The sequence below is a fragment of the Anolis sagrei genome, chromosome 1, assembly GCF_037176765.1.
Source record: "Anolis sagrei isolate rAnoSag1 chromosome 1, rAnoSag1.mat, whole genome shotgun sequence".
NCBI classification, from domain to species: Eukaryota; Metazoa; Chordata; class Lepidosauria; order Squamata; family Dactyloidae; genus Anolis; species Anolis sagrei.
Window position 1 is genome coordinate 114027729 of NC_090021.1, and position 12625 is coordinate 114040353.

The 12625-nt window shown below is 38.5% G+C and overlaps 1 protein-coding gene across 5 annotated transcripts in view; it reads right to left on the reverse strand.

Annotated features, from left to right (window-relative positions):
- ADGRB3 (adhesion G protein-coupled receptor B3) overlaps nt 1-12625 on the reverse strand; it is a 596417-nt gene that overhangs the window by 39082 nt on the left and 544710 nt on the right. For all 5 annotated transcript variants that reach the window (XM_060752829.2, XM_060752830.2, XM_060752828.2 and 2 more), the window contains one exon: nt 3307-3402. In XM_060752829.2, the coding sequence (XP_060608812.2) occupies nt 3307-3402 (96 nt within the window). The remainder of the gene's footprint in view (nt 1-3306; nt 3403-12625) is intronic.

Genomic DNA, 12625 nt, shown 5'->3' on the forward strand with positions numbered 1-12625 from the left:
AAATGAAAACATTTTGTGAGATATGTTGTGTCCCAATACATTTCATACAATTTATGTATGTGTCTGTATTTATTATAAGAGTTGATTTAGTCTCTGGTTGCTAGTAAATCTGAATTACTGTGTTGCAAAATGATGCATGTCTAAAAATGGTTTGTCACTAACAAGAAATGTTTGGAGAGCTTTGGTGTAGATGCATCCTTAAATATATGGATGATATCTTTTGTACATTTCTGAGAATGGCATGGTAATAACCACAGAGGTGTTACAACTGCATTTGCTGATAGTTTCTGAATGTGTGCATAGCCTACACATGTGCTGAGAACTTGTGTTGATGCTTACTTAAACTGAAGATCGATTTATGAAACTTCACAAATAGGTTTATTAAATGGTAGCTTTACTCCACTTAGAAATGGATGACTGTGCCCTGAATCTTATTATAATGCAAAGCCCATTATGCTGGTGGTTGCATATTTTGGAATGACAAAAGAGATGTCCAATACAGTGCTCATGGTACAACTGTTTGCACAGCCTCTTGCCCAGCTTTTTACACAACCAGTTGCAAAACCTCTAGTGAAACTGGGTTGTTGTAGGTTTTGCGGGCTATATGGTCATGTTCCAGAAGCATTTTCTCCTGACGTTTTGCCTGCATCTATGGCAGGCATCTTCAGAGGTCTGACCTCACAAACCCTGAGGGTGCCTGCCATAGATGCAAGCAAAACAAAGGAGATAATGCTTCTAGAACATGGCCATATAGCCCGAAAAACCTACAACAACCCAATGATTCCAGACATGAAAGCCTTCGACAATACCTCTTGTGAAACTCCTTTGGACAACTGCTTGGGCAAAGATATTGCCAAGACCATTGCCTGTGGGACTTCTACTCTGGCAGCAGTGCATTGGATTTTGGCATCTGTTTACTCAAAGTACAGGGGAACACCAAGCAGATTTTCAGCACAAGCAAAAGAATTCAGTAGAACAAAGTCATGCTGTTCTGGAAGGTGCCAGAAGAAAATTTAGTTGTATGATTATGTGACCCAGTCCTGTAATTCTGAATTTGTACTGCTACAAAAGACAGCAATAAGGATATTCCAACTCCCTGCCAATGTTGCTGCATTCAGAATTATTTCCTTTAACAAAACTTCCACACATGAGATTCAACAAAAACTTAACAACGTAGACACAAATACATAGATAAGCATTTTTAAACTACTGTTTTGACAGCATTTTCAGTGGTGTGCTGTTTTTTCAGAAGGCCCCACTCAAAAGAGTTTCAACTGTTCCATTGTGCATTCACAATGTGTACAAGTAATTGGTTGTTATGCAAAGCCTTGTTAGAGCAATTTGCCCACTATTAGTGCAGAATTCTAAGGGAGCTGCTGGGATTCAGAAGGCTTCATCTCTACTGCAAGCCTCTAACTATCTATACAAAACATACCATCTGCATACTCATTTCTGGTACTCCCTCGTGATACTTATTACAATGTTCCAAGCTATTGCAAAAAAGTCAGTGTGGAGTTGGCTTGACTTTAAATTCACTGGCACTTTAAAAATCCTACCTTCTTTAGGCTAAATAACTTGGCTGTTCCTTTTCAGAGAGTTGAGCTGTCTTGTCTATTACATCATTCATATACACAAACTGTAATTCTCTTTGATAGATCTTATCGTTGTGAAGTAAAGAAGAAATTGCTTCTGTGTTATCATTCCTTTTACTCCCATTCCCTTCAGTTGGAAAGGCCTTAATTGCCCATCTTTCCCTTTATTATGTGCTTAGCCCACTTGTGATCTCAAGCGTGCTTGCTTTGTCTGGTGTTACTCCCCCATCAACCTCCATCCTTAAAGGCAGGAGGACAAGAATGGGTCTGGGACCTGTGCAATTTCTAGCTAATTTTGCCACCTATGTCCTCAACAGAACAACCTGCATGTTACACAATTATTCCAATACAATTTTATTGTAACTACTTGACAACGTTCTGTAGAATCCCAAGGCTTGTAGTTTGGTGAGGAACTGAACCTTTCTGGTTGAAATGCTCCTCTTTGAAATGCAAATCCCAGGATTTCATTGGCTGAAACCCTAGCAGTTGAAGTTTTCTTTTCATGTCAGTTGCGACTTGAGAAACTGCAAATCACTTCTGGTGTGAGAGAATTGGTTGTCTGCAAAGACACTGCGCAGGAGACGCCCAGATGTTTCATGTTTTACCATCCTTGTGGGAGGCTTCTCCCATGTCCCTGCATGGGGAGCTTGTGCTGACAGAGGGAGCTCAACCCACTCTCCCCGGATTCGAACTGCTGACCTGTCATATCAGCAGTCCTGCCAGCACAAAGGTTTAACCCATTGCACCACCAGTTGAAGTGGAATCATAACAGTACATTTATTTATGGGAAAAGGGAGCCTGGATCACCCATACATCACAGAAGTATGTTTCATACATTCTCTTTAAGTCTATCTAGTAGAAGCTATGAAGGAAGTAAAGTTTTTGTATGTGTTTCACCTATTTGCCTTATTTCTTCACCCCAAATTAAATTTTAATACTTTAAAAGCCCGTGGATTTTGCATTTGACTGCATACTTTCAAGAGCTAAGAATTATTCCCTTGTGCTCTAGATCATTCATTCATACTATGAGCCCAACTAAAAAAAGCAATCATCATCATCAGGCTAAATCTATCCAGGGATACTGAAGAGTTAGCAGACATAAAATCCCATAAAACTTGGAGCTTTCCTTGAAATTCAAGAACTGAATGGTAACACAAAGATGCACCATAGATAACAGATTCTGGGCCTAGAGCTTGGCAGCTAGTTAGATAGCACTAGAAAGTTGGTTTCTGTACAATAAGTTGGAAGATTACATTTAATCTTTCTTGTTGGGTAGTAAAACACTTAAGGATGGCCCTGGCTAGTTGGAGGCTTCTGCACAATGTTTTAAAGCTGATTTTTCCAAAGTAAATTTTCTGGTTTTCTTTTGAAGTTTGGAAACTCTATATTGCATTGTATGGCAGTATAGGATGGCTCTTAATTGATATTTAAATGAGAACTTCAAGGTGCTGAACCTATCTTAGGAACCAGCCTGAACACTTTGAGTCCTTTTAAAGTTGATGCACAAAGCTGGAGCAGATTCATCACTCCAATGAGGCATCAGAACAATCAGCCACCACTGCACACATCGCACACACTTCCACCGCCAAATGATAAACTTATATTTTGACTTTTCACCCCACTTTTACTTAAAACTGTACATACTTGCTATGGTTATTATGTGGGTTTGGGTGTGCATCCAGAACTCCCAAAGAAGGATAAAATAAATACTAACCATGATCTGTGCATGTCCATTTGGAAATGAACTTGAAGAATCTGCATTGATTGGGTCTTGGCAGTTTCTTAAACGGCATCTAAATGCATCTTGAACCTGAAAAGCAAGAAGAAGCTTTCAGCATATCTGTATCTATATCTCTAAATATGAAGATTAAAAATGAAATAACGACAATACTTGAGTCATCTTTATTTTTTTCCATTTAAATAAGGTATTGTATAGAGTCAGCATATATAACACTATTTGTGCTAATGTAGTGGAATGAATTACTGCAAATGAGATGGTATCACAATTATATCGGACAGTTCTATATGTGATTACTCAGATTTAAGTCTAATTGAACTCAACAGGGTTTACTTCCAGGTAAATGATTATAGGATTACATCACAATCTGATTTGTATAAGCCATCCAAAATGGCTTTTTTAAACAACTCCTAGAGAAGAATAAATGCACTCAGCCTTAATAAATGTTATATTTAAGACCACTTGGAAAATTATCAAGAAGATATCCAGGGGCTAATTTCCATATAAATGAACTGGGGTCTATAGCCTAACAAAAAACAGAGTACCACAGCAATGGCACAACTGTAGTCAATAACAGAGGAACACAACAGCTCTATGGTAGTCCTATAAGAAATACGGCTGCCAAAAGCAATCTGAGCACTGTGTTCTCAAATGAACAAATACTGAACAATATTTTTTTTATACCCAGTGCTATATTTTGTTATTTTCCCAATACCATCATCATAAGGGCGACTGGTTTTAAGTTGAAATCCTATACTTACATGCCTCAGCAGAGCTTCTTTCTAACCAGACATTCACAGGATTTCACTATACATTGACTATATGCTGAAATTTGTCCACAAGTATTAAACTGAGAGTAAATGTTCTTCCTCCCAGTTATCTAGAAGAATTTGAATTTAAGAATACACCAGTATCATTTATTATATTCTAAAAGGGTACCTATCTTGAAATTTTCATAATTGGCAAACACATCTAAATGTTACTGATTTAATTGATTAAAAGACAGATGGTTTATCATCTCAGTGTAATTAGCTGACAAGCCTAGTCAATCTGTAATGAAGAGCTGTTTTTCATATGCACCAAGGATAAAGCAAATGGTTTTGAGAATCTTAAATTTAGACATTTCTACAGAAACTGAATGTGCAACTAGTGTACCAACACTGATATTGGGATTCGTTCCCCCAAAATATGGTCTATTCAAGGCAGATGGTGCTAGATGCAGAAGTGGGAGAGGAGGGATTTTGCCTTTCTCCAAAAGGGAATTTACACTTCCAAAAGTAATTTTCCTTCAATCCCAAATTGATAGCACTACAGAGATGGAGACACTGAACAATGTTCACAGCTAGAATTCATATTTGCTGTGTTTCCATTCCCTAGGAAGCTCTGACTGCAACATTTCTCTTGGTAGCTAAACTGTCTTTCTGCATGTTCAGCTGAAGTTTGGAGCTATTGCAATGCTAGAAATTTGGAGACAGACATTTGACTGGAGTCAGAAATCTCATTTTGACAGGGCAACGGCCTTCACTTTGCCACCCTGCACAAGTCCCCCGTGGCACATTTGTGTAGTACTCTGTCTCACAAATACACTTATTCCATCTCATTTGAAGAAAAGTAGAAGGTTTCTGACAGTCTGAACTAATCCTATTACTAAGCATAAGCAGAGTGAGGTGTTTTATACATTGGGCACATCATCCTAAAACACCATAAATTCTGGGTGTCATGAAAAGGCGTCCATTGTGAGTTATCTCATTTGCTGTTGTTTTTGCTTTCAGATATTAAGCAGTGAACACACGATGTCTTAAAAACCAAATATCCAGAATAACTAAGGTCCTCTCTATGATGAATGCAGAGACTGAAATGAATTTATTACATTGTACTAATTGTATATATTCATGTGTAAGTCTAGAAATTTTAGTCAAAAAATTGTCCCTCCCCAAATTGGGTTGACTTATCAATGGTTCAGTGTAAGTAGCACTCCTCTACTCTTATTAAAAAGGAACCATAACTGAGTTGAATGGCAAAAGGCAAGAATTTAAGTCTGTCCTGGGAGAACATAAAAGGAAGCACCAACCGGCTCCTTTCTCTCTACTGGCTCTTTCCCTTCCTTGCAGAATAAATCTCAATTTATCCATGAGTCATATCAAAATTCTTAATTTTAACCCCCCAAAACCTGCCCTTGATTTATACATGAGATTGATTTGTATGCGAGTATATACAGTATGTCTCGATCAGCTACCCCCTTCAGCTGAGAAAACATAACATTTTAATTTGTAGGTTTACAGCACCCATTACCAGGGCTTGGAAATAACTAGTTTAATTTAAGACAGCTTTGGTACACAGTGTAGGTGGTGATCTCAAGAGGAGGGAGAATTTAGATCACTAGAAAATGGAGTGGAAAGAATTGAACTTGAGGTTCCAGCTATTCCATGGAACAGCATTATACATAGCAGCTCGTGCTTCCTGGCTTTAAGGGTTCATTACTGCAGAGAAAAGGTTCTGCATACCTCAGAGATTCTCAAAATATTTCAAATTATTCTCTATTCACTAACTGAAAATCACTTTGCAGCCACTTGTGGGTACACTTTAGTATTGTGGTGAATCACTGCTCTCCAATTGGAAAGGATAGTCTATTCCATTTCTCCATTTTTCAATTCAAACATAAAATATGCAGTATTTGAATGTGTGGAGGGAAGACCGAAAGAAGTGGGATATACAGTAGTATTAACAACACTTAATTGAAGAAGCTATTATTCTTGTTTTATTAATTTATGTGCTGTCTTTCTCCTGATAACAAGACTAACTAGAGCTAACAATATATTCAAAACAATGCAAGTTAAAACAATTCAAAAGGAAAATAAAAATATAAGATTTTAAAAACCCAAATAATGTATAATTTAAATCATTAAATATTAAAAGAATTAAAAAGCAGCAATGTATGTGTCTCTGTGTACACACACATATATATCCACAGAGGGGTGGGGGAGGGAGGCAGCTTTAAGAGCCTTTAAAACAAGCTTTTCAAACCTAACCGTGTCAGTTTATAAAAGGCTGGTGGCACAAAAATGGTTTATCCTGAAGATGGAAAGAAAGCAAGGCAGGGGTCATCCTGGCTTTTCTAAGATGGGATTTTCAATGTTTGGGAGCAGCCACCCAGAAATGGCTCTCTCTCGTCCCCACCAAATGAGCCCGAGGATATAGAGAATCTTTTGATGATCTAAGGCAGGGGTTGGCCTTCCAAGGTCATTTACTCGGCCCCTGGTCTAAACTTTAGACTTAGGGTCACCCTAAGTCTGAAACAACTTCAGGTCACACAGCAGCAGCAGCAGCAACAACAACAACAACCTGAATTAACTTGACCAGCCAAAAGCAGGTCCACCATTCCCACTGAAATACTGGTAAGTTTATGTTGATTAAAATTGTTCATCATTTGGAATGCTGTATTGTTCTTTCATAATTTTTTTTGCAGTACAAATAATATATCTGCAGAATGCACAGGAATTCGTCCAGTTTTTCTCAAAATATAGTCCGGCCACCCAACAGTCTGAGGGACAGTGAACTGGCCCTCTGCTTTAAAAGTTTGGGGACCCCTGATCTAAGGGTTCTAAAGGGAGATATGGTCCTTCAAACAATCTGGACCCAAACCATGTAGGACTTTAAGAGTCACAAACAGCCTTTTGAATTGTGCCTGTAAATGGACCAGCAGGCAATGAAACTGTGGGAACAAAGGAGTTGTTATTAGATCCCATGCTTTAGGACAGCCTTCTTAAAGCTGGTAGCTTCCAAATGCACTATACTACAAATTACCCCATCGCCAGCAATCAATCCAATTGCAGTATTTATAATACAATACATCTGAAAAATTCTAGGTTCGAGAAAGCAACTTAAAACTGCAAAAACAGATAGTTTCACAGAGCTAATAATAAAGGGGGACAAAAAACATACAAGTCTCTGGAAATCCCATAGTTTCTTTTTTTTCTAACCTAACAATTTCATTAGCTATATCACACCATATTAAAGTCTGTTCTCCCAAATTTAAGAATGAATTATTTTCCCCAATTCCAAGTATCATCATTAATCAATCAATGTTTCAGTCTCGCATTATGAGTTGGGTATACCTTGAGAAAACATTCCCTTCCCTTTTTCTTGAGTGCTACTCCCTGTGTACACATAGCCTTTTAAATATATTGTGTGGAAGCATTTGTGCTGAGACAAGTTGAAACTTATTTAATATGCTGAACTATTTATACCTTGCCTTTCCATCTTAAAAGGACTAGAAAGGCGATCAAGTTCAGTGGGAGGGTGCATCACTTTCTGGCAAGTTCCATGTTGGGTACTTGGAACTTCCACTTAAAAGCATTGGAAAAACAAACGATGGGAAAATGCCTTCTGACAGAGATTTCAGAGAGACAATACTGAGCCAGAGACAAATTGTCTAGGCTGGTATAAGGCAGATTCCTATGCTTTCAAGACTCACAAAGTGACTCAACCTTCACTCCAAAACAACAGTGCTGCTTAGAACAAATTCTACCGAAAGAGATTTTGGAACAAATTGTAGCACAGCAAAACCTCCTCACTAAAAATAAAGAGACAGAAAAAGAAGTCACCACAGATTAAATATATATATATATATATATATAAACCCTACCTTCTGAACCAAGGAATGCATGGCACAAAGCTAATAAAGCATTTCTTAAAAAGGTATGCTCCACCTCTTATTCCACAGCTAAGAAATCCCAATTCTTTATGGCAATGGACACAAAAGGGGGCCTCTAAAGATGCGTGAAATTTTCTTTTTAGTTGATAAAAAAATTAAAATAATGAATGTGCTCAAATTGTAAAGGAGATTGATTCAGAAGAAATCAAATTGTCTATTGAGTCCCAGGGCTTGGAGTGAGTTACTTACAAAAGTTTGGATCTTAATACCTGTGAAATGCATCTTGTAATTGTGAATAGAGTTTTCCCTTCTTCTTTTGAGAGCAGAACCTTGTCCTTATCACATATAAGGAAGGCAGGTAATATATGTACTTTTTTTTGTCCTGAAAGTAACCGTATCTATTTGCCTTTCCATAAAGGGGGCAGGGACTTGATTTCAATTTGTTTTTGAGTAATTTTCCTAAATTCTGAAATGTCACCTTCAACTATGGAAGTGTGATTTTTTTTAAAACAAATACAGGATCAAGTGTATTTGTCATCAATACTGATGTTTTTCTCAGTGTCCAGGTAAGTATGCATGGCTTGAGTCAAATAGCCTGTACAGAGTAATACGCAGTTTCAGAGTAATACTACCCATATACATCTTTATCCTGCGAATCCCTTGTGACTGTATTTTGAAGAAATTAATTTTCAGACTTTTTTTTTCAGAGATAGTCACAATCACATCTGTCTAATCTGGAGGCTGCTGAGATGTGGCAAAAAGTAGCCAGGCTTATCTTCTCTAGAAAAAAATGGCAATGAGTGAACAATTCTAAGCTGGTAAAAGAAACTCCTAGATACTGAGACCACCTGGCTGTTCAAAGGTAGCAAAGGGCTCAATGGGACAGTAGGCCCTTGACATTTACAGGTTTCACTTTTGGAGATTACATTATTCACTATATACTTGCTAAGACTCTTTGGGTCTCCCAGCTTGATTCTGTGGTCAATATCTACCAGATCTAGAGATTCCAACAAGAAATGCCTCTCTAAAAATGTCTATATCTTCCTACATAATTCCAGAAGATGTTAACTACAGAGTCATACTGGATAATCTAGAGCAGTTGATCTTAAAGTGTGCTCCACAGAGCCCTTGGGGCTCTGTGAAGCATACTGAGGGGCTCCATGCTTTCCCTTCCCCCCTCCAAGTGTTCCCTCCTCTTTCCTTCTCTTCCCCCACCTCCCTCACCTCCCAAAGCTGTTTTTCCTTACCTTTATCACCACCCAGATCCTCCTCCCCCACTACTTTGTTTCCTTCCAAAACCCTATTTCTCTCCCACCACTCAGAGTGCTTTGATAGTGCTTTTCCTGAATGTAGAAAGGAGTTGAACTGGATTGCCTCTGGGGTTTCTGCTATGATGATGGCGATAATGATGACGGCAATTACTACTACTACTACTACAAAGACTGGGTGGTCATCTGTTTGGGGTGCTTTAATTGTGCTTTTCCAGCATGGCGGGGGGTAGGTTAAATTTGTTCTTAATTTTAAATATTGTATCATTCTTTCTTTCCTTTCCTTTCCCTTTTAGGCACTACAAATGGTATATGTGCAATATGCATAGGAATTTGTCTATGTTTTTTAAATTAGTTCACATAAACACTTCTCATTCATCTGCCACTGGCTTGGCCCAGCCCATCTGTCAATTTTTTTAAAGAAATGATGTTTTAAACAGTTTGCCCATGTCTGTGATATATATGCACACACAATATGTATAATATAATATAATATAATATAATATAATATAATAAAGATTTCTTGGTGCTCCACAATAAACTCTTGTTTCAAAAAGAGCTCAGTGGCAGAAAAAGATTGTGAGCCTCTGATTTAAAGAATCCTATAGAAATGTATACTCAGGTAACATAAATGTATTTCTTTATTTGCAGTTTGTTCCACTTTCATGGGCATTTGTAGGTCCTCTAGCATAGCATTATGGCTAACCTCCAACAGAAATTGACCACAGAGTTGAATTGAAGAGTCTAAAGATTCTAACAGAGGTATTTACTCAGGTAAGAAAATAGTGTGCTTTTTTCTTTATAGTTTTACCACTTTCCTATGCTCCTAACTTCAGTAAATGTGGAAAGATAACTATATCTGCAAACTACAAAAAATACTGAAATAAATAAATGCTATCTATGGGGATGGGAAGAAGGGAAATATTGGCATTTTGGTCTTTGTTTGCTGGCTTTCACCCAGAGGCTAAGAAGACCAAGAAAACAATTGTCCACCTGGTAAATGTTTCCCACAGGTGCACAAAAGCATGGCTTAGTATCATGTGGGAATGCTGAGTGAGAGAGTGAAAAGGAGGCGCGAAGGAGAGCGAAGGAGGGAGGGAGAGAGCTCTTTGCGATCTGAGCTCCCTCTCTAGAACAATGGGATGCTGGAACATCTTAAATACTCCCTTGCCTTCCCTTTGCTTTCTTCATATTGCTATATTCAAGCACGGATGATATTACATTCCTTTAAAGCATCTCCTTGCATCTCCCTCCCCCTGCCTGGCATGAAGCGGCAAGATTGTCTTGGAGCCAGACAGAGCAAGAGAGACAGATGTGCTGAACGTGCGGGTACCAAGGAAGTGGTTTCCTTAGCAACAGTAGCCAATTCAAAGCACTCACAAGTTGCCCTCTCTCCTCACGTGTATCTATCTATCTATGTGTGTGTGTGTGTATGTTTGGTTTATTCCTTGCGATTCTGATATGAAGGAGACTGTAGATTAAGAGACTAGCAAAAGATCAAATGAAAAATACACACCCCAATCATTAATGACAGAAAAAATAGGCGAAAGTAAATGAGTGCTCCTCCTTTCATCATCAATCTTCAGAGTTTGACATTGTTTGAATTAGGTTTAGAGTAGGCTGTGTTCATATATGCCATCTCTCCCTCAATCTCACTACCTCTCCCCTCCTCCTGTTTTCAATTTCCCTACATGCAGCATCCACATGTAATGGGAAAAATCATACTTTAATATACCGAAGACAAATGTTTAGTGCTCCAAATATTTTTGGACTAGAACTCCCATCGTCTTTTATAATTGGTTATGTTGGCTGTGGTCATAGGAATGACAGGCTTCAGAAAAATGTAGGTCAGACAGAGCCAGAAACAAATTTCACTTTCAGGTTTGACCTGAATGTGGCAAAAGATGCGGAACCAAAGTAGAAATTTGGGGCAACGTATCATGTGATATCACGTGAATTACATGAGAAGTGAATAATTTAAATGGATTCTTAGATACTCTAATAAGAATATTCAGGTAAGATAAAGAAAAGAAAGCAATAAAGAATGTCAGTCAAGGAATTCGAGAAGATGGAGTGTTTTTTGCAATGTTGTAAATAGACTAGAAGCATGTTTAATGGTTGTAACTTTAAAATATCTAACATTTTGAGCACAGCCGCCTACCCTAGATGCTATAGCCAGATTCCTGCTTGTACAAAGCACTAAAGCAACAGCCTGTTCTGGAATTGGTTGCAGTTTTTTCCAGACATAAGCAGGGAAGAAGAGGTGGTGGTAGAGCTGATTGATCCAAGTCACTTATTTCTCAGGTGAATGGCTTCCAGGGGAGGGCTGCTGAAGTGGTTTGAGAGGGCTTGCTTGATCAAGTTCCTACCATACGAGATAAGAAAAGTAACCTTTTCTAGGGCACCTTGGTTCCAAGGTTACCCTCTGGCAGCCATTCATTGGTAAAATATGTACCTCAGCAGTCCTTTCTCCAACTGTGCAGCTGGTACTATCCTTGCTGGATGCTTTGAATCACTTGTTCTAGCTTCAGGTTGGTTCTACTATATGTCTTTGCTGCCTTCCCAGTATGCGAAAGGTGAACAAGAAGCAAAGCTGCCTCACCTGAGGCTCTGACAGGAGAGATACAGTCAGACGCAGAATTCTGTCCCAAGGGGTTGGTCTGGTTGGGCTTTCCCACAGTAAGAAGCACTAGCGTGCCAGGATTTGTTTTCAGCACCAGACTTTCTCTTACAAAGAGTGACACTTGGCTTCTCCCAGAGCTTTCTTTGCTATAGCAGATTAATGTGTGGAACAAAGGAAGGCTTTTGGTTGTTTTGATTTTAAACTACTGTATGTCAAGAAGTCTTATCAAACCACCCCAAGATCTTCTAGAAGGTCTCAATTTACCTGCTGCATGCTAGCTTTAGATATCTACTTAGAAACAAGCCTCATTGAGTTCAATGATATTTATTCCTAGGTAAATGAATTTAAGCTGACATCCTGTTAGGTACTTAGATAACTGTAAAATGATTTACAATCACATAAAAGAGAACTGCAAAGTCATTCAATGTTTGTATTCTCAGAAGGGGAGCAGAGATGTTGCTAGGTCTTCAGGATTATTGCAGAAATGGAGGCAGCAGAACAGTCCTTGTGCAGTCATCCCAATACGTAATGTGTTCCAATGTACAATATGTCCTGATGCAATAGGGCATGCTGCATATTGGGACAGATTGCACAGCACATCAGGGCACACTGTGCCTCAAGACTTGTTGATGTGCAAGAGCTATTTTATTATCAACACTAAATGAAGACTGTGAAGACCTGAAAGACCTGGATCACCTCACTCAGTTCTTTGAAAATGTAGGACAAGGTCATAATATTCATCTTTCTGGA